Here is a 25,605-nt window from a genome sequence, read left to right on the forward strand (position 1 = left end):
CTTTGATAACTTTAGGTTGATCTGTGCTACTCCTCTTAAATTTAAGTACTAATTTTCAGCTGCTTCCTGCAATTGTTGAAATTACTGCACCACTGTTTAGGTATTTCCTTGTGCTGCTTCTAGTGGCACAGATCTCCATAAGGCTCCTGTCTCTAGATATTTGCCCTGTAACAACCAAATTATGGGATTTTTACTACAGTATTTGTAGATTTGGCCATGCCACTTAATTAGAAGCAAGCAGTACAGACTATGGAAGTAAATACTAACCTCAAGGACTATGTATGGATTATATCACACGTGCATATTTGAACACCCTTTGAGGTGTGTGATTGTTTCATGCTTTCTAACATAGTGGCAGTAAAGGCTGGAAAGCAAGAAGGCGGCATAAATCTTACCCCAACAAAGTATCATTTGTTTCTTTTTACACTTACCAAAACCCCACTGTGATTAAGTTCCATTATAAAATTGACCTTTCTTTTGTATTTGCTTATTACCAGAGAAAAGGAAAAACAAAAGTGGTTATGAAGACTTTGGCTTTGAACATTGAGGTCAGTCCATTATTTTACACTCTTAAGTCTCAATATTTTAAAATTTTCAGTCTAAGTCAGAGAAAACAAACTTGACTTTGACTGGAAAGCCGACTGTAGGAAAGAACAATCCAACAAATAACTGTGGAGTTTTGCACATACTAATACAATATCATATAAGCTACATGACATTTTGTTGTAAAATCTCTGTTAATGTAACTGGGAATGACATGTCTCTAAGTTAAATATGACCTTCATTATAATATCGAAGGAAATGTACAGAGAGTCTTCACAAAAATATATCAATTGTTCAGTTCTGTTTTCACTTACAGTAATCATGGATTTTTAAATACAAGAAATGAAATAATAAGGAAGATTTACTAATGATACAGAGACAGATGGGACATAAAGTCCAAAGCAACATGAGTTTGCTTTCACAATTATATACTACAACGATAAGGTATTTTTTACAGGCATACTAGTAAAGCAGCAGATGACTATATCTAAAGCTACTTTAAATAATCTTCAGTTAACCAACAGCAAAGATGTATTTCTATCACATAAATTCAGGAGCAATGTCTCTGATCTTCATTCATGACAGAGATGTTTGGTGTAAATGAAGTTAGGAAGCCAAGATTATTGTAAATCATCTGTGTACTTCTATTTCCTGTACTCAGGTTATTTATTAGCTTTCACACACAGCCGATATTTATTGTTCCTAATTTTAGCATGCTCTTGTTTTTTTTTTTGCTTCAGCTAAAAGATAAAATCTGATGAAGATAAATTACATCCGTAAACTAAAGTGAGTCAACATTTAGTGATTCATACTCCCCTGCATGTTTTATTACAACAGTCTTAAGCGTGAAAATTCACTTTGAAAAATCAATAAACAAAAAGCACTGTTGAACTGTGAAACTGAAAAAACCCCGTGTTGTTACAAATCCATCTTTAGAATGCAGTTCTAATGTGAGTTTAAAACCAGAAATGCCAAACCCTGCTATTCCAGAGATCAAGTAACGCTATTTCGCTTGTCTTAAAAGCATTTCTAGTGCCAATAAAAGCCAAAAGCAAACAAACAAAAATCACTGAAACCAATAGGTAGGATTACCAGCAGGCTTACCTAATTGGATAAACTGGGGATCGCTTTTCACTCCAGGTCCTGCCCCAGTACTTGCTGCCACTTCCACGCTATATCGAATACCAGGAACTAGGGAGGGGATGACTACAGAGAAGGTGGAACCATCCACTGTCTTGTTTATATGGTATCGACTTTCATTGCCAAGGCACCAAACCTGCAAGGAAGTAAGTGTATGGTATATAAAAATGTTCAAAATTCAACAGCAATGGATTAGTAGAAAGAAGGATGAAATGTTTCTTTCTGCTGGATAAAGACAATTAGAATCTGTCACTGTTCTAACATCTGCAGTCATAGATTGCAGTCATAGGCAGTGTATGAATACTGAAAAGAGACTTCTTGTTCGAAAGAGCAGCTCCAACTACTAGTTGATGAGTTTACTGTAATTAATTTACAGTTCAAGCAGTGACATCAGTACTAATAAAACTAAAAGCAACAGTAACACAAACAAATAAGGGAAGTCCATAGTCAGGAATAGTTCACATATACAACTAAATAAGAGCATTCCATCAAATGAATTTGCAACTCTCTTGTTCAGGAGTCATTCGGCAAGCAAGGCTTTCTTCACTCAAGTGTGGGGGCAAGTTTTTCCTCATGTGACATCAAGAGAGAACTGATGTCATGCTGAAATCCAAATGTTCTTTTTTTTAAAAAAAAGAATGGCAGCAAGAAGTAAGGATCGAGTAATATGTCATCTTTCATTGAGAGACAGCAGCAAGATATCAGGATATCAAATCTCATTTTTTGGTTGAGATCAGGACACAGTAATGTCTCCAATTTAACACTTTATACATTATATAATTAGTATTAAATAACTGGAAGAAATAATATGTTGATATATTTTTATCTCTTTAGGCCTGCACCATTAAGATGGCAAATTATTTTAAGAGTATAGTTGAACTCTCAAACGCTATTTAAAGGTGAAGCATTTCTTATTCCCTTTCCACAAGGGTATTGCTCTACAATGAATATTTATCCAGAAAGTTTAATTAGTAAAATTCAGTACTTTAAAGAAGCAAACTTTCATGAGAACACCAACGTTTCTGAACCTGTGCTGATTGTACACAGGAGGGATGACCCTGCTTTTGAAATACAGAGTTTCTAAAAGACTTAGTACCCAGATAGCTGCTCTTAATCCCTCGTGCAATTCTGCTGCTGTGGAGATTGCCAGGTGAGTGAGTTAGAGTTTCAGGTATAGAACAACTGCTATGTCCCTTTCTGCCTGGATACTGGAAATGTTATTTCACCTTCAGGACATTATAATACCCTTTTTCCTTATCTGGATGCCAGGAACTGATATTACGGTAGTGGGACATTGTGAGGATCTGAAATGTAATTTAAGCTCCTTTGAAATAGAATTCCAATAAAGTAGCAGAGCAGGTCAGAGTACATAAAGAGAAGAGAATCTCCTGTTTATACAGTGATGCTAAGTAGACACTGTTTCCATTAGTAATAGTAGTATATTAGTTACATTAGTAATATTGCTCTTAAATTCTAAATGATTCTAAAGATTTTAATCTAGATTTTTACTTATGTCATTTTCACATAAATGGTTCCTGTCACTTTGTACAATTGTGTATGTGCAAACAATAAAATTGATTTATTATACACTAATAAAAAATAATTTATTATGTAACCATACATTACTGCTACAAAAAATAGTTTGTTCTTGGGCACTCAAATACATGCAGAAATCATAAAACATGAATATTAGGTTAAACATCAGGTTGTTCAATTCTTGCATACTATATTTGATTGTATATCTAAACAGGCAAGTGAAAATGAACTTACAGAATATTATGAAGGAAGAAGGAATTCACATTATAATAAACACATAAGTGAAGAAAGAATTAGTGTAACAAGAGCTAACTTCATAAAAAGCATGGAGGGAATTACTTCTGCTGTGACTTGAATTTCTGTGTGCTACTGCTACTTCTTCAATCAAGATGGTATTCTCCTTCCTATTTATTTTATCCGTTAATTAAGTAGGTGCACTCCTGACTTAGATCCAAGTTGCTGAGAAAACAAAGAATTTTCCCACATAAACGTACCTTTTTTTCTGGGATAAAAGATAGGAGATAGGAAAATAAAGAGTAAAATAGAAACAAAATTTTCCAATACTTCTGTTTGGGTTTTTTTTTTTCCTTGCTATCATAGTATTCTTAAATCACTAATTCTGCATGTATTTAGTTTTTAGAGAAAAATATTAATTGCATATAGCTACTTAGGCAGCAATTACATATACATTCATTGGGTCTGTTTCCTGTCTGTGGTGAAAAGCACAAAGGAAAAGAACGGCATTCCCACAATAAATGTAGACGTGAAATGTGCCAGTGTGCCATCTACTGCAACACAAGTACTACAAGATGCTTGCTCCTATACCTGGATAGCCTATTCCTTCTGAATGCTAAGAGGTACGCTAGGGATTATATCCACTTGGAAACGTGAATTTCCTGACTTTTATTGGTTTGTCCTTACAACCTTAACATTCCTCTGATGCAGTTTCCTGACAGAAATAATCCTATCTCTTCAGCTCAAGGTCTGTCTTTAAATAAAATAACTTTGCAAGTACTTTTTTCCAATTACATTACATATTTGAAACCAGGCAATAAACTGATTTTTTTAACCAATTTACCCGGTTCTGAAAGCATTTTATTATCTTAAATTGACCATGAAGCTTAGGGATCTTTTCTCTCTCCCATTTTAAAAAGCAGACTGAGTTTTAATAGCTAGGAATACACGTCTATAGCACAGTGTTTTAACCTGAGGAATAGCTAAGACATTCTCATTTGAAAAATTTTCGCAATAATGCACAGTTGCGGGAGACTGAAACCAAAGAACCTGCCTCTCCATGGCTATAAATCTTACTTGATATCCTCAACTACACTTTAGTAAGCAACGCCTGTGGGTTGCTTACTAAAAATAAGCTTCATCTACTTTGCGATGTAAATTATCTCAAAATGATTTGAACTGAAAATACAGTGTATGTCGCTAAATGAAGATAAAATAATAAATATTTTACAATGTACTTACAATTTGTTAAAAATTAAGTAGCATAATGAGAACTGCGTTTGTGTGAATGAAAAATGTCTGTATGCTAAATACATTTATTATTACACATTCACATTCCTTACTTGAAAGTTTCTCTTTTGTTTTAACTATCCTGTTATACATAATTTACTAAATTACTCAACACTATTAATTATTATTCCTGAGCTTTTCAACACACTAAACTTGTTTGTATTTACTACCTTGGCCAATGTCATTGAGTCACAAAACAGTTCTCAAACAAGTATAGTTCCCTGTGTGCATTTCTCAAGTTATAACGAAAGCCAGAAGGCAGTTGGTTTAATTAAGAGCGTTGACCCATTGCTTTAATTTATGTTTTGATTGCCTTCTAGACAGAAGTACTAAATACGGGGTTTGATTCCAAGCAGTGATCTTCTATCTTATTTGCTCCGACTAACCAGAAGATGGAGCCAAGCATCCACAAACAACTTAATCTGTCACTATCTGCCCAATACCGGCTCCCCTAGGGGACCAGGGCACGCCAGCTGTACCTTGTATTCTTGAACCATCCCGTTCTGGTTGTCCTCTGGGGGTGGCTGCCAGGTGACCACAATTGCTGTCCCATTCCCATCGTTCTTAGTTACTGAAACACTCTGAGGTGGAGCACTAGGAGCTGTTTGGTTGGAAAAAAGGATTGAATAGTTAACTTTTTCACATGCAGAAGTGAGCTTTTTTAATGAGAAAGATGGTTTCTGGGCTATCCAAAGCATTCTTTTATGCCCCATCCTTCACTGATGGCAGTTCTTGCCCACAAGATAAAATGACACAGAGGGAAAGTGATGTGAACCTGCAACCACGGAGGACAGGAAAAGTCACGCTTGCCACCAGACTCTCCAAACTCAGATAACCATTATCAAAATCTGACAGCTCCAAGCACTGACTTCAACATCGGTCTCAAGTCATCTCATCCAGGATCAACAGTTTTAAAAATTAAAGTCTATAAACTGACCCCAAAAGAATGCCAAATCTCAGTTCCTTTAGTGTATAAATAACTAGGAATAATACAAAACTTATTAAAATGAGGACAGAACTAGTTAATATTAACACATTTATAAGAAAAAATTATGTTTTGCATTTTAAATAGTCTTTTTTAAAATGGGATGCTTAGCTGATGCTTAGGATGAATTCATTTAAGCACACCTCTTGAATTACTTGCAGTAATAAACCAGAGCTACAAAGAACAGTGAGGTGGCAACAGAGAAGGGGAAAAGTTGCACATCTAAACAGAGGCACTGAAATCCTCAAAGGTACCGGCCATCTTGCATAATCATTATGTCTGAGCAGCAACAAAAGGAAGATCTTCATGAACCTTCTCTTTTTATCACTTGTATGAGATGGAAATATATAATTTAGTCCACTATATCTGTTGCCCTCATTCATCTTTTCATTTTATCTTACTGATTGATCCAGATATAAAAGCCTTCTAAAAATGTGGTTTCCATTCCCTCATCTATAGTGCTTTGATGATTTCTGTGGTGTCTGCTATCTACTCAAGATAGTGATTAGCAAGTGCTTCAATCTGACAGAAGTCACTTGTGACCAGACCATGAACTCAGCAGGGAGGAGTGCACACTGCAGGGAAGATAAAAAGCACATTTCCCATTGTGTGTTGGAGGGGATTTTTGCACATCTCTCTCTCTCTCTCTCTGTTTGTCACTCATGGTTCTGAATATTTACTTCTGTGTCACCAAACAATTCACATAATGATCAGTCCAACACAGGCTCCTCTGCTGCAGATTGCTGCTCTCAAACAGCATGCACTTCAAACAAAATCAAATAATGAACATACCAGAGGAAAGCAGGCCAGACTACTACTTCAAAAAGAAAAGATGAAGACAGTCTGACTCCTACTTGCCTTCTTCCAGGGTCTTTGCAAATTTCACTTCACTATCTGCTCCCTGAAACTCATTAAAAAAAGGGCGGGCCTTGATTTCGTAGTTTACACCTTTCTTCAGCTCGGGGATGATAACACTGTTTTTGGTTGGAGTCCTCACTTCAAAGATTAACCACTCTGACTCTCCATAAGATGCTGGTGTAGGTCGGTACAGAATTTTATATCCTTGAATATACTGGGATTGCTGGTCCACCTGGCAAGACAGCAGAACACACAACACATCCTTTAGCATGTATGAAGCACAAATGATGTCTGTGACACTATGCATGGTGCTCAGATTATCTGTTCATTTTATTCAAAGTAAACAACACTGCCAAAGCAGATAAAAGTTCCTTGTATTACAGCAAATTGCAGGCCTGATTCACAAGTGCATTAATCTGATGCTTGTTGAACTGTGCTGGTTTCTGTGGATTTATGAAGGCATTAAAGGGAGATAACAGTGTTGTATAATATGCCCTAGCTCTGTGAAATGAACAGTCCTTGCATCTGTGGAGCGATGGAGCTGAGTGCAGGCTTGACTTCTGTCGTCCTGAATCTGCCTGGCAGGGCAGGGGCCACATGGGGAAAGTGGGAAGGCTGAGTGCAGGGGATCTACAGTTCCACAACTCAGGGTGATGGAATACAGACATCAAAGAGAGAGCCTGACAACTCTCCTGAGGTGTGGAAGCCTCCCAAAGTCCACAAAATGAGAACTGCTTCCTGCCTGCTTCCTTCCGGAGAAAGTGAATTCAAAGGGCAGCCAGCTGGCACTATCATCCCCATCCCTGTGATAAGGATGGGCTCTGTCAGAGGACACACTTGTCCAAGCCCTTCCTCCATGTCCACCCACTCATAGGCTCCTCTGCTGGAGAGAAAAGACTGTTCTGAGAGGGCTCTGAAGAGGTTTATGAAAGTCAGTATGGTAACATAAATGAGACCTTGAAAAGTAGATCAAAATTATACTTAGTGGTCCTGAGTGCTTTTTAGACCAAAGTCATTTTGTATTACATGTATGGAGAAAGAAATCTTAATGTAAATGAGGGTGGAACTCCATGTGTTTGCCTGTAGCTAAAACTGAAAGCCTATAGAATTAACCTTTTGATGAATAAAAAGGTCCAATAACAACAACAACAACAAATTTTTAAGTGCACCAGATTCTCCCTATTTTCAAAAATCTCATACAGTTATATAATAAAACTGTCTCCTTGCAATTCTTCTTCAAAACTCAACATATTTCATTTCAATAATCACAGAAAGAATGCATGTGTTAGCTGAAACTGAGGTAATGCTTATTTTTGGAACTGCAGAGAAGCCACAGGCCACCCAAGAGACTGACAAAAACTGCTTGTCTGGAAAAGGTTGTTCTATAAGTAAAGGTCAAACAAAATCATGCTAGGAACCTCAAAGATATTTGAATGTTATTAGTTAAAACAGGAGATTGCTAGTTGCAGGTGACCATACTTCAGGTGACAGCGTAATTACCATGCAATACAGACGATAGTATTTGTACTTCTGCAGCACTGAAGAGCCCTGGTCGTGGACCAAGACTCCTTTGGGCTAGGGCTCTTCTACAAAGTCAAAATGTCTTTTGTTCCTATTCAAAATGTGCTGTCATGGCACTGCAGGGGTTACACTCTGTGCTTTCCTACACTGTCCCTGCCAATATATTGACATGTTCAGAAGGAAGTCCTAAAAAGACCTCACTCCCTCTGTATTTACTTCTGCATCTGGTATAATTATCCCTAATTTTTTCTTCATTCTGCATCCCATTTTAAAACTGTTCTTTTTTGAATAACATTTTCTTATCTTACTAGTTGGTACTTGCAGTTTCCCTTGTTGTTCTTTCTCCACATTACTACCTCTTGATTGCCAAATGTCTCCCACAGTAAGCTATTTCTAATACTTTCTCTCACTGAGACATCAACCTTGCAAGCCTACTTAACTCTTTTGAATTCTCCTTGCTTCAGGACTCCTACCATATTGTTTTCTCACTCTCATTTCCTCTCTTATATCCTCCACACTGCCAACTTCCTGCTTCCTCCCATCAGAGCAACATTGACCCAACATCTGAAAACAGTTTGCCTTTCTTGTCACTTTTCCCTGTGCTGTGTGTACTCACAGCACTATGTGAAAGGATAGGTTCAGACGAGGCTATATGGCTTTGGGTGTGTTTCTCAGTACATGCATAGGATGGAGGTTAACATTTTCAAATAGAATTATGCAGTATTTGTCTCCACTGGTGACTGACAGACAGGGAAGTGCCCACGTCTCATTAGGAGACTGATACACTTCCTACTGAAAGTACTGGAAATGCTTCAAATGATATGACTTCAGGAGACTTTGATCAGTCCTTTAGTTTCCAGAGGAGGACTCAGACTCTCAGGGACCACATTATAAACAGCATTCTCTATGAAGACATAAAAAGGTGAAAACGGGACAAAATTTAATGAAGTAGGTAAGCAAACCCCAAGTAGCGCTCATTCCAGATAAAAAAAACCTTCACAAGCATACGTACTACATGGCTTCTGGAAATATGACTCCACTGCAGTCAAACAATACAATTCAGCAGTATATATAACCATCTCCATGACACAGATTTATACTTACGGTCCAATGAACTTCAATTGAGGAAGAAGAAAGGATAGTAGGGTTGTGCAGATGTAGTACCACATCACCTAGTTCTCTCTGGACCTGCTTGTGATCCACACCTTGACTTGTTGGCGGGACATCTGTAATAAAGTAAGATTCTATTCTCACTAGTATATATGATTGTTAAAATAAGTATACATAAATTCAAGTTAATAAATCATAAATATGATGCTATCATCAGTAAGTTTACTTTAAGTATTTCTCAATTATGCAAGAAAAAAAATACATGAACTATTTTCCTAATCAAATCACCAATGTGTAGGTGGTACCAAATAAATGCATTGCACTTTCTTTGACAGAGAGAAAAAGGAGGGAAATGTCACATAAAAAGAAAAATCACATTCACGAATGTCTTTGGCAAATGACTATAGTAGTATCTCTTTATTCTTTCCTGCTGGGAGGAGAAAAGGTTCTATTACTCATTGCAGATTCCAAGAGACCAGGAAACCAATAAAGAATGGCAAAAGCAGAAGCTGTATTTTCTGACAGAATCATGGGCAAACTTACTGTTTTTAATTACAAAATAAATGTAAGAACTGAAGAAAAGAAAAAAAGAGTAATGTGGCTGCAGCTTCTCTGATTGCAAGTGACTGAATGGAAGGCAGAACACAGCTGAGCACTGTCTGGCTCTTTTGACATTGAGTCTATCTTTTAGCTGAAAAGAATTTTTTATATGCAGGAAAGGGATAAATTCCTTTCAAAATGTGCAATGGTACAATGGAAACATATTTTCTGCATGCACTACCCTTGAAAAGTATATTTAACTGAAACGGAATGAATGTCATATATGTACACAATTTATAGTGAAATTACTGCAAAATATACAGGTACTATGGACAGCAGAGTAACAGTTTCTGTGTTGATTTCATATATCTCTCTTTGATAACTTAAATTTAAACAAATACCATAGTGACTATGGCTAAAAATCACAGACTGAGAAAGTCATGAAAAGTACTTACATGATTTTTTCTTTAAAAATATTAATCTAATTCCAGATACAGAGTAATCACAGAATCACGGAATGGTAGGGGTTGGAAGGGACCTTTAGAGATCATCTAGTCCAACCCCCTGCTGAAGCAGGTCCACCTCAATCAGGTTACATAGGAATGCATCCAGGCAGGTCTTGAAAATCTCCAGAGAAGGAGACATCACAACTCCCCTGGGTAGCTTGTTCCAGTGCTCCGTGCATTAGATAAACTTTGTTCCAGCATACTACTTTCCTGCCTGACCTCCTCTAGTGACAAGCAAGATCAGGAGATCTTCAAGTGTTTGTTCTCTTAAGACCTTGGAAATTTCTATATCTGTTGGCTTATAAGAAATGCCAGAGTACAAAGAAACTCTGTATATATTTATGTACAACTACAACTACTGCAATAAGTCACTATAAGTGTATAGAGCATTTTAACAGCTGAAGTTTAGATAGTACAGTTGATGCTGATACAGGAGAAATTTACTAAATGCAAGTGCAGCTGTGGTAAACCATGCTTTTTGCATGGTGGTCATACTCTTGGTTTACCAGCTTTTGGTCTCGTCTAAATAACAATAAAACCATTTGTAAGTCTGCAGTAGGACACAGCATGAGGAAAAGTTTCGGAAATAGAGTTCCCATTTGAGAATACAAAATCTAAGTCATTTTGATGTTTTATCATACAGGTTTTTCAACATACTTCCAAGAAGATGGGATTTCCTCAAAGTTAAAGTAGAAAACTGAGGTCAGTGCTCAGTCAGTGGGCTGAAAAATCTGAATTCTTAGCAAGGAATACTGATAAAAACAAAACCAAAAAACTCTCCACTGAGTCACTGCTGAATCCATATGCAGTATGTTCTGCCAAACTGTCCGTTTATCAGAGGATTTCCCTCCCCCCAAAATCTGAAAGCAATAAAGATAGAAGCTTCTGTTTGGAGAGTTGCCTGCATTTCACCCTGATTAGAATGTAACAGGAAAGTCAGTGGAATAATTAGTTCTAACTTCACTAGTCATGGAAGATGAGCCATAAACACTATGAATCAAATATTAATAGACTCAGTCATTTGCACATTTGTGCTGTACAACACTTGTGTTTTCGTGTTTCATCTCCAAGCTTCCGAAATAGGAAGAACATCTAAGTATGTTGCTGTTAATGATGGTAAAGTGTAAGGAAAATGGTAGGGTAGATTCCTGGTCTGAACAGGCATTTAGGACAAGACTATAACAACCTCTAGACAAAAGTAAACTGGGAAATTTTTGGCCTTACTTAGCAAGATCATAACTTACACAAAACTGAAATGTTACTGTAAGAAGAGAGGAACCGCTTTAAAGAATTTGACACTCGATTACGTTTCTTACTATCAATTAAAATTTTAACTACTGGTTGTTACTTTCACTCAGGATTTGTGTGCTTCTCAGATTTTCAGCTCTACTAGATGCCCAGAGGACAGCAAAGCTTTTTCTATGCCATTATAAACCATGCAGTTCTGTTGAGTGAAGACAACACTGTCTCATTTGCTGTTTATAAGTCAGGTCAGTGATCAGTTCATTTGGGACATTCAGACCTAATACCTCATCTCATTTCCAGGACTGAATGACACTGCAGAAAAAGCAGACTTGTACAGAACACTGCAGCCTGTCCACATAATAACACGTTTCCCAGTTCCCAGGAATACAGAAATCACTACAAGTTACTAAATGTCTCCTTAGTAATGGATTTAGGAACCTGTGTAATCCCTATTTTCCATGTGGCTGTGACTCTGCTGTGTGTATATATATATATATATCTCCATTGAAATTGTCAGAAGAAACACATAGTAACAGACAGCAATGTGAAACTCTGCATTCCCCAGAGGAGATGAAAAAGACTTGCTTTCAGACCAACTTCTGAAAAAAATGAGAAGTGATCAAAGGAAAATGCTTTGTTTCCTCTAAGGAACTTCCTTTCAAAAACAAATACATACTTATGCAAACAAAGAAACAAACATTCAAGGCAGGCACTCTGAATAAGCCAATGGGTCAATTTCTCCAGTAGGTTAAGAAAAGCCGGAAAAAAAAATTGTCTCTGTCAATTTTGCTTTGAAGAAGAGTATGTTCCATTTCTTCCTTTCTTAAGACTCTGTTTCTACTGGAAAAATGCAGGCTGCAAAATTGCAATTCATTATTCCCTGTACACCATCATAAGCATCGGGTTCTACAGTGAACATAAAGTTATTTTAAATTTTAGATAGTTGGATTTCAGATCATAGCTGAAATTCAGTCATAGTCTTTCATCCACTACTACCCAGCCTTTTCTTCTACTTGGAGATCTGTATGCATTGTCTCTCTCTTCTCTACTATTTTATTTGAATAGTTGTAGCAATGAAATACTTAATATATACTGCCAAAATCACTTCTTTACTGGGTCATGATGCCCAATTCCTTGAAAAATTTAAAACTTTTCTCTTTCCTAATGCAGCAGAAACCAACTTAGATTATGTGCTGTTTTCTCTCTCTGTGTCAGCCTTAAGTCTCACTTGATTCACTGGACATAACAATATGTGATAACTTAAAAAAATCGAGATTACTTTTGTTTTAACAAGAGCCATTCTGCCAGCTGTAGTTTTTTTTGCATAAGAGGTACTAGGGTTCCCTTAGGCAATGCAATATGCTGTCTAGGCAGCTTTCAGAGTCTATGTTACAAAGAAATGCAAGTTTAAACACTGTATTTTACTATCTAGTGTATATTATAGCCAGGACAGGCAGAGAGTCAAAAGCTACCAGTACTCTTGCATCTGGTACTGCTCAGGCAACTCGTGACAGGCACTATAGACACCTAAAAGGTTCATTATCAAAAGCTTACCTTGAGTTTTCACTGGATCAGATATTTGGCTGGGGTCACTTAGTCCATATGCATTAGCTGCCCTCACAAGGAACAGATAAATTGCATTAGGTTTTAGCCCTTTAACTGCAAAACTCTCTGTTTTCACATTTTCAGCTACAGTCTGCCAGCTGCTACCAGATGCATGGCTAAGGATAAAAAAAACACACACCACAGCAGGTTAGCACGTGCTTCTTAACAACATATTATATATAATCGTAAATTCAGCAAGATCACATGAGACTCGTACCTGAAGGCCTCAATTACATAAGAGGTTGGTGTTGCACCTGAATTCAAATTAGGTTGCCATGACAACGTTACTGTGTTTCTGCTGACATCTGTAACCTCAGGTTTTGACGGAGCACTAGGAATCAAGTTTGGGTCAGTGGGTCTCGGTGGCTGCACTGGGACTCCAAACTCTAATGAAGGAGAGAGAAATGCTGAGTATTGACAGAATGCAGCTGTAAGCTAAGTGCTGTACACATCTGCACTGATAATTTATGACAGAGTCATATAACTTCTTCATTTCAATTTCTGATTTTCCTTTATGTATTTTCTTCATGCAGAGAAATCCTAATTGATTTACCTTGGACTTCTATGTATGCACTCCATGTAGCTTCGCCACTTGGGGTTGAAGCAATGCAGGTGTACCGACCGGTGTCACCGAGCTGAGTGGGAAAGAGAAGAATAAATATTTGAAACAATCAGGCACTCAGTGGGCCAGAAAAGTAATTACAGCTCTCTATGTTCCCCCATGAATAGAGATAAACATATTAGGCTGCAAAACCTTCAAACCAGAAACATCTTCCATTAGAAGTTATGATTTTGTGTGCTCCAAAATGAAAACGAATACTTAATTTCTGAGCATTTGCTAAAGAATTGGAAAAGCTGCAGACTCTAATTTAACATTATCTACTCTGTAATAAACAAACTGAAGGCCAATTCTTGTAGCATTTGTTCCTTACTCTGCAGAGGTACTAACAAAACAATTGAGAAGAAACTCAGATGACAAGACCCCATGCAACTGTCAACCTTCTGTCTAAATAATGACCAGGGATCTGTCTAGACTACTGCATTGGGGAACATGTCATGCATGTTTTAAAATGATCTTAAGGTTCAGCATATCTGTTATTCTCTGCTATTTTTTCTGTGGTTTGAAATGTTTTGCTTTGTTTTGTTTTAAAATTAGGCTGAATATATAATTTTACTATGTTCTCTAGAGTTGCCCTGTTACCAATTATAAGTTACACTGGCTTAGAGGTTGAACCTGATTCTTGAGTGCTTCCATTCAGCTCATCTGCTGAGGCTGAGGCCTTACAAGGATAGCATCTCTTTTGAAATCTGATTAAGTCACATACAGACAAATAATCTAACATTCATAACTGGATGAGAGTAGCATATGGAGGTTCCTTTTTAGGTCTGCTTACCAGCAATACTGACCAGGCACTTGCTGTAATTCTCTAAGGAAGCCAATTATTTTCACATCTTTGAACTTTTTAAAAACTGTGCTGTAAAAGCTGTGTATGTGTCTCTATTACAGCAATATGCTATGCAAAAATTTTCTTCATATACATTTGAAATAATTAGATCATTTCAATCTACTAATGCCAAAGCCCAAATAATGTAAGGACTTGTCTTGCTGAAATACAAGTTCTGCTTTCCCCTTCATGTTTTAAGTACTAAATAATTCCCTTAATTAATACCTCTTAAAAGCATTTTTCCTGATGAAATCTGAAATAATGTGCCCTAGGCAGAATAAGTCAAGGTGTTAAGCATAAAGAATGTACTATCTGAAAGCATAAAGTATCAAATATTTTAATGCATTTATTTAACATCTCATTAATTCTAAATGTAGGATTTACTACATCAAAATTGCCTGGAGGTGAGAAAATAAACTGAAAGAAACAAGAAGAAAACCTGTTTGCCAGTTCAAGCTACCTTGGCATATCGGATCTGTAATGCTCCTGTTTCTAACTGCTTGATGCGAGAGTCCTGGGTAGAAATGAGGATCCCATCCTTTTTCCAGAGGATAGTGGGCATTACAGTCCCTGTGGCCACGCAGTTCAGTACTAAAGTACCATCTACAGCTACCGTCTGATTCACAGGACCCTGTCGAATGACAGGGGGAGGTCGATCTGCAATCACTGCCAGAAGAAACAACAGGAAAAAGATTTCTGCAACTGGAAGCAATTTTCTAATCATCTAAGCAAGAGCAGTTGCTTGAGGCTTTGAAACAAACTAAGGATAATTCAACAAGTAATTAAAGTTGCGTTATTCAGGGCAAGGTATATTGTAATGATGCACAACTACAGAATCTCAAAATGCTACACAGGACAGTATTTTCAGAAAGTGAAGAAGCATTACATATTACATAGTGGTATGTAATAGGCATTCTCTAATAGCAATGTCTTTATAAAGTAATAATGGAATGAGAAAGGACTTCCCAAATTCTTTGTCAGGGTATAGACTTCCCTATGTTCATCTTCTACCATGTAACAGGCCTCTATTAAAAAATTAATTCTTCACGTTTTGAAAAACAGAGAAAAAGGAGGAAGGCGGGCAGGGGATAACCTGGCAAATATTTACTAATTAAAAATATATATCTATTATATACCATCAACATCTCAGTTGAGATGTTTGGGAGATGCTTAGGAGTAGGGTAAAGTAAACATAAAGCTAATGAATTAGAATCATTAAAAAATTAATCTAAGAAATATTTTTCTAGTACTTTCTATGTTCTGTGGTCACTCAATCTGTCAATATGACTTCAAAGTCACAAAGAGAATCCCACAGTGTATTTCCATCAATTTTAATACATCTTTCACACAATGAAAATTCAATTTTTTTTCTGGGTTATTTAATAACGGTGCACAGAAAATGTAAAGTAGGACTAGTATTCACAGAAAAAAGAATGACTGATTGTAAGGGGTTTTTTTTTTGCCATTATCCAATGGATAACCATAAAAAAGAGGTAAAAGCTATCTGACTGTGTTTCACTGACCATCTCTATCTATACCATGTTTTCATGGAATAATGATCTGAAAATAGGCAAAACTCTAAATGATAAATCTGTTCAACAGTGTTGTAGGGGCTCACATAAATAAAAAACTGTTTTGGTAGCTGAAATAGAAACCTGAAATTCTGATAATTTCTGAATGTCGAATATTTCTAAATGACTTTTCATAACAACAGACAGTGCATTAGTTCTATTTTTTTTTGTCTAAATTCCATTGCCTGCAATCTCATTTGCATTTTCAAATGACACCGTTCTTGACTGCATAATTTGTCTGTTACTTCTTGTCCTGACCTGTTGCAATGCATCGGGAGGCTGTTAGTATCTTTCTGCCATTAGTATCTTTCTCTGCTGAGTCAAAATAAGCTTACTTATACTTTGTATTTAACTTTGACAAGTTTGCAAAGAGCTTTGCAGTTGTCAATTTTAAGAGTCTACTCTACAGGACATATCTAATGCCACTGAAATTCATGGCTAATTTAAGTGCAACTTTAGAAATACTAGTCAAGTATTCTGCATATCATACCTTCACTTTTATAGAAGTACAAAAAAATATTGTCTTAAGACTTTATACAAAACAACAACCCATCAAATAAATCCAGAGCATATATTCATAGTAAAGGAAATATATTTAAATTAACTTGATTTTTTCCAAGGTCAGATGGCATAGGTTATTAACAGAAAAACTTTATTTTTTTAAATTTTCGTTTTAACATTTATTTCTCACCTTGCCCTGGCCTTCTCCCCAGTGAAAAATGGATAAGAGTGGATTAAGAAATGTAGCCTACCATTTGTAATAAACCAGAAAGGAAGAGGTCTCATTCCTTCAAATAATCTCAATCTGGTGAGCGCAGATGAAGAATTTTATTTACTCTCCAGGTCCACTGCATGTTTTCAGTACTGCATTATTTCGATTTTTTTTTATAGGGTAAAGACCTAATTTATGGAAACTCAGCTCAGACAACGGCTTCCCTCCCCTCAAAGTCTCTCCGCAGATCGCATTTACTTCAATTTTTGCATAACTACTAAGTTTATTATTTTTCCTGTGTGTCTTTGCTATAAAAATATGAAGTATTTCTGACAATTGGCAAATTTGCCTCACATCAGCATATATTACTGCTTGCAGTCATGCTCCCTGTAGCTTTTTAATCTTTTTTTTTTTTTTCCCAACTGCTCCTAAAAATGAATGTATATTAATATGTATTTGGATGCTATTCTACTGACTTCTGTACGGGTTGAGGTTTTTTTCATCGTGATGTTACAGTAGTACAAAACAGGGAGAAAACAGTTAAATGAAGATGCTAAGCACACAATAGTAGGGATAAGTGCAAAGTAGCAAGCAATCTGAAAGGAAACTACATCCAGTGAGAAAGATAGAGACAGATAAATTAACAGATCTGACAAAAAACCATGAACTCAAGTATACTTACTGAATACAAAATGGAAATACAGTGTTACGCAATATCCAAAATTTTAAACACCTAACAGAGATGAGACAAGCCAGGATTTTTATGTTCAAAGACACATGCAATCCATGTTCATGCAAAGCAGATTTCAAAGTAGTGTCCTCTTGTCCCACTGCCGTCTTCAAATAAAAATAAAAACTTGGAAATGATAAAATAAAGGTGTCATTACCATCAATAACTTCCAAGTAGGCTTTTGTTATGATACTTCCCGCAACATTTAAAGTCTGGCAGATATAGTACCCAACATCAGATCTCTGGACATTGGTGATAGTGAGGTCTCCTGTCTGGGAAACTGAAAATCGACTGGATGACTGAGGGGGCTGGTATGAGAAAAGCAGATTCTGCAAGATGTATAGGAAAGAAAGGGTGGGAAAATGGGTTAAATAATCAATAATCTTAACTGAAATAATTAATCTAAACAAATTTCTCTTTTCACATTATTTGATTGATTATAAGCTCATTGATAATAAGCTGAACATGAGCCAGCAATGTGCCCTTGTGGCCAAGAAGGCCAATGGCATTCTGGGATGCATCAAGAAGAATGTGGCCAGCAGGTCAAGGGAAGTTCTTCTCCCCCTCTACTCTGCCCTGGTGAGGCCTCATCTGGAGTACTGGGTCCTTCTGGGCTCCTCAGCTCAAGAGGGACAGAGAACTACTGCAGAGAGTCCAGCGCAGGGCCACCAGGATGATCAGGGGACTGGAACATCTTTCATACGAGGAAAGGCTGCGGGAACTGGGGCTGTTTAGTCTGGAGAAGAGGAGACTGAGGGGGGATCTTATTAACATTTACCAACATCTAAATGGTGGATATCAGGAGGCTGGGGCATCCCTTTTTTCTGTTGTAGCTAGCAACAGGTAATGGGATGAAGCTGGACCACAAAAAGTTCCACTTAAACGTAAGAAAAAACTATTTCACTGTGAGGGTGAGGGAGCAGTGGAACAGGCTGCCCAGAGGGGTTGTGGAGTCTCCTTCCTTGGAGGTCTTCAAGACCCATCTGGACACGTTCCTATGTGACTTGATCTAGGTGAACCTGCTTCTGCAGGAGGGTTGGACTAGATGATCTATAGAAGCCCCTTCCAACCCTACCATTCTATGATTCAATGATTATACATAACAGATTTTGCTCTGCATATCTTAAGCATGTCTACATCACAATGTGAATAGGTTTTACAGGATTTTTTTGTGCAGATATGCATATATAATTGTGTAAGTCCTTTGGGATTGCTCTAACACCCTCTATTGTCAATGTTGGGCTTTGCTCAAAAGTTTAACAGGCACAACCAAAGATGTGATGTACAGACACCATGATGGTGCAAGCAACTGTAGTGAATCTAAGTAATTTGCTTTAACATGCTTTTTAGAACTTAACTCCAGGGCATTCTATTTATTTCATTTAAATGCAGATGTTGGTTTAGGCATTTGTATTTTAACTTTCACTTCCTAAGGATGGATTGTTTTTTTTAAAAAAGGTGCTTAGGTCTCCCTAATTATAGTGTTTGTGTTCTACAATAAGGCTCATAATATAGAATTAAATCCTATGACAGTTTCTACCTAAGATAGTTTTTGTATGAATTACATAGTATTTACCAACAATGGTCAAAAATCAGAACTGCAATCAAAATAATACAAGTCTTTTACACTAAATATTGACACCAAATTCCATCTCTGGCTGAACAATTTGCGAATGAAAATACTTTGAAGTCACAAAGGCTATTTTTATGCCTCTTTCTTGACTAATTATATTTTGCATTTCCAAAAACTATCCAAAGGAATTGGACACAACATCCTCTACCTAGTATGAGCGAACCCTAGTTATTGATCTCCTCCTCCAGTCCTCTCAATCACCACCAGTGGTCACCACTCAGAAGAGTAAAACATGAGCCAGAACATTTATATACCAGACAACATTGGAAGGGAAAAAAAAAATGCAGGTCATACAAAACCACAAATATAATATACTAAGATACTTATACCATTGAAGATTATCATCTAAATTTGGTTAGCAGTCTAGTTGTCCTTAGGTACTTAAAAACATTGTAAATGAAAAACCTAATCTCTAAGTGTTCTCAATTTCTGTGGCCTATTGTTTTGTAACACAAAGAACTCTGTCATATGCCATTGCACCGTTCATTCCTTCATTCACAGCAAAACCAAAATCCCATATTCCTTCTTTCCTTCCAATAAAGAATACTTTTGTGTCATGTCCCTCCTTCAAAAGATGATTGTGAAAGAAAATTGTGATTCTCTTGCTGTGCTATATTGTGTTTCACCCACTGGCTTTCATGATCCTTTACAAAGAGGTTGAAAATATTTTTCCCTCCCATTCAAATAAGGAAGCTAGGAAAAAAGTGACCTATTCAGGTACGACCCATCAGCTAACTGACTGAGTGGGAATGCAGATCTCAGTCCCAGAGTCCTATCCATGCAGTGATGCAGATCAATACAGCAAATGTCTTGGTTTGCCAGACATAAAGATGTGGCAAACTAATAGCTGCACCATACACTTAGTCAAACTTTCTGAATATTTAGGAGTGTTTTGCAGTTCAAAAAAACTTCAGTATTGGTCCTTTCTTCACCTCTTAGAAGTTCTCCCTGTTAAGTGGAAAGAATTTTCATAGTAGTGAAACATGGAATGTTTGTAGTTGTGTTATAGATTTATATTCATGGAGAAAATGAGAGATTGAGAAAAATATAGATATCCTTTCTAATAAGGCTGACATCACCTAGCATACGTGTGACTTAGAGAAGAAATATCCAGCATCTCGAAGCTCTAGATCTATTTCCCATATCTTTAAAACAATAATGAAAACATTTTTTCCCTCAAATGCCATCATCTCTTTAAGAAACTGACAGGAACAAGTGATACAAAGGCTGTTTTACCTGACTTCCCTCCCTTCGCCAAAAGATGGCTGGCTGTGGGTTTCCAGTTGCTTCACACTGGAAAGTCACCGTTCTCCCCAGTGCAGCTACCTGATCTCGAGGCTTTACAACAAACTGTGGTGGCTCTGAAAAGAAAATACAGAAAAAAATAAATCACACTACTATCAGAAGACCAAAGTTAGCTTATTTGACAGTTTGCCTACTGACTTTAAATGGTGTAACACTGAGTAGTTAAGTTTATTTAATAAGGGGAAGTAGCATAAAGACATCAGCCACAGCTTCACCATCACTCAGATCATCTTTTTGGTTGCGGGACCTTTCAATTAAAACTCTGTGCATCACGTGCTTTTATTACTGACCACTTACAAAAGGAAGTAAGTCCAGTTGACTTAGTGAGACAACTTGCAGAGCAACAGCCACCAATACAAACAAATTTGCCACATATCATTTTTTAAAGGAGTATGGCTACAAGACGGGATGGAGAAATCTTTGAGGGACAACTGGCCCACAGGCCACACTTTGCCGAGGTCTGCAATAAAGGCTGTTGAGTAACTATGAATTCAAGCATCCATGCACAAAAGTGATCAACTTTGATTTAGGAAAGCTGAGGATAGAAAAAGCCCTTAATGGCTTATACAAGAGAACGTTAATGTAGTTGGAGGTCTCAAAAAAATCTGAAGTCAAAAGCCCCAGAAATAATACTGAGGAAAATATAACCATTTAAAATCTTCAGTCAAATTACAGAAGAGGAATGATTTAAAGGAACAGGAGAGTTAAATGTCTTCCTCATTTACATAGGCAAGGCCATGATAAAACAAAATACATATGCAAATGAAGGCAAATTTGAAACATCTGCTCGGCTTGACATTATAAATAGCGCCAGTATTGTCCAAACTGTTTTATTTATACAGATTTCAACAACCCCTTCATCCAGCAGTAAACAGAATGTCTAAAAATCATGTCAGTCACATTACAAAAGTCAGCACTGATGACAGCATTAGATATCTTCATAGAGTCAGAACAGAAAAAAAAATATATCTAGCTTGTTTTATAGGCTACTAACTCTCACTTCTTGAAAAAATTGCATTAAATGAAGGTCCAGTTAGTTATTAATTTTCACTTCCTTCAGATCATCTGTCCAAATCTAATTATGCTCTCCCATTTCTTTGGGTTGAGAGCAAAGGGGATGTTTTGAGTCTTACTTTAATAATTCAGCCGTTTTTGGTGGGTGGTTTTTTTTGGGCTTTTGAAGCATTTCTGCATTTAACAAGATTTTTCTTTAAAAGGAGTTTTATTCGTATAATATAAAGATATCGTTCAATGTATTTCATAAACATCAAGTAATTGTGGCTTTATCTAGAATGAATTCAGTAAAGCTCAAAGTCTTTTCTAAAAAAATTGTTTTCTCTGTTCCTGTGGGCCATTACTTTCAATTATCTGTTCCTCATGCCTTGTGTCTCTGCTACCTATTGAGTTCATATTAGAATATGCTACTCCTATGACCCTCCTGCTTTGGGAGGAATTTTGAATGCACAACATATTATTATTTACATTTGGATGCAAATGCTGCCTTTCCTAGAATTTCCTCAGGTAAGAAACTATCCAAAGTGAAGGTGAGATTGACTTACAGTAATTAGTAGACTTCAAAACATTTAGCTCTGAAATGTTTGATCAATACCTTGGAAGGAGATGTGGGAAGATTTTAACATGACGGCATGTTTAATTTAGAATGGAAGGTGGAACTGTTGGGGATTTGCCACAGGGTTGTAAGGTATGATGGGAAAAATGGAGATGAGGGTGAAGCACCTTTGTTATGCTGTTGGATTCTAATAACAAGAATAAATTTAGCATATAGTTAGATTTAGCTCTTGGCTGGTTCTGTACTAGTCTGTGAAACCATGCCACCCAAAAGTGAGTTGAAGGTTTCTAAATCCTACGCTAGTAAGTAGGATTGATAAGGTTTCAGATTTCATTGAACTTGAGAAGGGGCACATCTATAAAAAGATTAAAATGGTTCTGATCACTGGAGAAATAGCTGAATGCTTTTGATTCTAGTACCTGAAGATGACTCTACAGGGACTGATGAACACAAAAATTAAGAAGAAATTCAGTCTTTCCAGTAACCATTGCAGAATTTATATCTAAACAGGTATATGTTTTTGTAGACAGTGTTCTAAATCTGTATTTTGTACCTATATTATTACAAATATGTATATGTATTATGCACATGTGTATTATTCTAAATCTATTACCATTAAGGTAAATAATAAAAATCTTAATAGTTTCAATGCCAGAAGAATAACAACAGGGTTAAGTGAAACTTTGTAATTAAATTCCATTCAATGTTCACTGTACTGGAAGCACTTTCACTGTCCTTTTTCTCAACTTCAGTTTGTTTTCACACCTCGGATCACATGTGTGGTATGTGATGAACGTAATGTAAAAGATGATGAAATAATAATCCACTTAAGGATAGAAAACTTCTATTCTTGTGACATTTAAAACAAAAATATTTTTTTATAGAACACTGAAGTTAAATCAATGCAGTCATTGAAGAAAGCAGACATGACGATTTGACTTGTTACATCATGTAAAAACAGACATAAAGTTAGTGACCCATTACCTTTCTCTTTGCCATTAAGTTACCCATACTTCATGCAGAATTTATTCTGTGCGATGTATCTTGTCAATAACAAGGAAAAGATGGGAGCTGACTGGCTGAAGGACATGGAAGGGGATGGATGGGAAAGGGAGAAGTTCCGGTCACAGTGATACGATGACTAGAAGATGGCCAATAAAATTTCAACTTACCAGACATAACTAAAAACAAAAACAAAACAAAAAGAAAACATGGAATAAATAAAATTGAATAGACATGAAACAAAGCAAAGAATAAAACAAAACTAAAAGAAATAAAATGAAAAGGACTCTTGGTAAGGACCTTAGAAAGCAGACATATATCCTAATAAATGAAAAATAGGCTTAAAATGTTGAACAACATATTCTTTACTCGATTTTTAAGAAGTCCAGCAAATGCTGAAAGTAGGCTGTAGAGAAAAATGGGTAACATTGAAACAACAGCTAGACAACCTGGGCTCTACTCCAAGTCTTTCTAATAAACTGTTGTATAATTTTTTTTTTAATCTTAGCATTATTTCTCTGCATCAAGAGCTTTCCATGGTAAAATTAACTTGAAATCTCCAGTAATTATCAATCTGCAACATTGCTGAAATGGAACGGTGACATTTACATCTTTTCTAAAGCATACAAATATCTACTAATGGAAAATACTTTTCTGAGGTGAGTAGCTATTACAAAGGAAGTTTATTAAAAAATTAATAATATGCTGAGGCATGTAGCCCACACACTAATCTCTTTAGTATAAGATCACTGTATCAAGGTCATAATGCTCACTACTAAATAGCAAATGCAAACCAAACCACAATTAAAATTAATTTAAAAAGAATCTTAAGCCTTTTCTTCCCCCATCCTAAATATCAAGTCCACTAAAATAATAAAAAAAACCAGACATTTCTTGGAAAATAATAGATTTTCCAACAGAAATTGTCAGTAGTAAACTGACATAATAACTTTATATAATCTTTCAACTACAGCTGAAAGATTTCAAATGAAACTTAGAAATGGCACAGATCCTGGCAGGCTAGTTCTGCTTATAAAAGAAAGGAATGTTAGAAAGCATTCTGACCACATACCACTACTTAAACAGATTGAAAATAAAAAAGTAAAAGTGTTGCATTTCGAAAATATTAACAGATACTGACAAAAAAAGTCTATCCAAAAAGGATAGTTGGTATAAGATAATTACAACACAAGTCCAAGTATAAATATATATATATATATATATATATATATATATTTAATGCACATTACAATTATCAAGCCTTTCAACACTTCAGTTTTAGCACTTTATATTGAGAGTAAATCATCTGTTGTTCAGTAGGGTACACTTTCATATTGAGTAGGTAAGCACCTGCAATACACCATCTTCTAATAAAACAGATGAAACTAATAATACACAGTCTGCCAACATTCACTAGGCATCTGTTCAAACAAATACAGAGGAATCCAGGTGTATTATGAAAATGAAGTAGAAAAAGAATCAGATATAATATTGTGATTTCGATCATGTTGAAGCAAAGAGCTGCAACCCAATGCATCAAAATCAGATCATATAGAGAACTTGGGTTTTATGTTATTAGAGACATTTTTTTTAGGAAATAATCCCAAACAGAGAAAGTTGAAATTAACATTTTGCAAAGATTTGTCAATTTTAAAGGAGTGTTCTGGATGTACATTAGGCTTCATTGAGTATGTAGGTTCAGTATTTCTCAAAGATAAAATCAGCTTGCATTATGCTGCTCTGATTAGCAAGTCCGTGATTTATAAGAGGGGCAGCTAAGAAATGGTACACAAGAATTCCTGAAAGAAATACACTCATCCCCAAGAGTCAACTCCTGACTACTCTTTATCACTTATGTTACTTGGTAACCACTGTTTTTTAACTCAAACGCTCTCTACTAAACTTGCAATTAATCTGACCTGCTCTGGAATTAAAAATGTTTCTCTATAAAACACAACTCATTATACATGAAATAGTCCAACAGAAGACTTAATGGGATGCACTTCTTGCACAGAGGGAGTAACTGTAAATTATGAACTTTTCATTAGTTGAGTAGCAACAAAAAGAAAGTTCAGCCTTCTTGGCAGTAATGCAAAGCTGCATAAGCTGTACAATGAAATCTCACTTGAAAATTTATAACAGATAGAAATCTGTCTTGGTTGCTCACATTTCTACAAATCAAAGTGCTGAATTTCCACTTCTCTTTTTCCAGACAGTTTTGTTAGTGTAGGTCAAAAATAGCCTTGTCAAGCAAATGTCATTTTTTTTCCCCACCTGTAAAAACAGAAGGGATACTGATACATGAAAGTAAATCCCTATAGAAACAGGGCATCACATTGGCTGCAAATCTGTGGCAAGGGCAAAGGGTGAAATTTCATAGAAAAATTAAAACAGTTCTGTTAGAGGGATATCATGCGGTTTAAAAGAACAACATAATAGCAACAGCTACAACAAAGACCATTTTCTTAGTTTGATATCTAAGTTTACAAAAAATGGTAAGTAAATACTTTTTCCTCTATTATAG

At 36.2% G+C, this 25,605-nt stretch overlaps 1 protein-coding gene across 1 annotated transcript in view; it reads right to left on the bottom strand.

Annotated features, from left to right (window-relative positions):
- Positions 1–25,605, bottom strand: part of ROBO1 (roundabout guidance receptor 1) — a 310,713-nt gene that overhangs the window by 42,895 nt on the left and 242,213 nt on the right. Inside the window, exons 7-17 of the mRNA XM_061988671.1 lie at positions 23,252–23,260; positions 20,441–20,565; positions 17,729–17,900; positions 15,019–15,224; positions 13,667–13,748; positions 13,331–13,499; positions 13,063–13,229; positions 9,212–9,333; positions 6,587–6,818; positions 5,223–5,344; positions 1,648–1,819 (exon numbers count right to left, since the gene is read on the bottom strand). Coding sequence (XP_061844655.1) covers positions 1,648–1,819; positions 5,223–5,344; positions 6,587–6,818; positions 9,212–9,333; positions 13,063–13,229; positions 13,331–13,499; positions 13,667–13,748; positions 15,019–15,224; positions 17,729–17,900; positions 20,441–20,565; positions 23,252–23,260 — 1,578 coding nt within the window. The remainder of the gene's footprint in view (positions 1–1,647; positions 1,820–5,222; positions 5,345–6,586; positions 6,819–9,211; positions 9,334–13,062; positions 13,230–13,330; positions 13,500–13,666; positions 13,749–15,018; positions 15,225–17,728; positions 17,901–20,440; positions 20,566–23,251; positions 23,261–25,605) is intronic.

The sequence above is a fragment of the Colius striatus genome, chromosome 1 (assembly GCF_028858725.1).
Source record: "Colius striatus isolate bColStr4 chromosome 1, bColStr4.1.hap1, whole genome shotgun sequence".
NCBI lineage: Eukaryota > Metazoa > Chordata > Aves > Coliiformes > Coliidae > Colius > Colius striatus.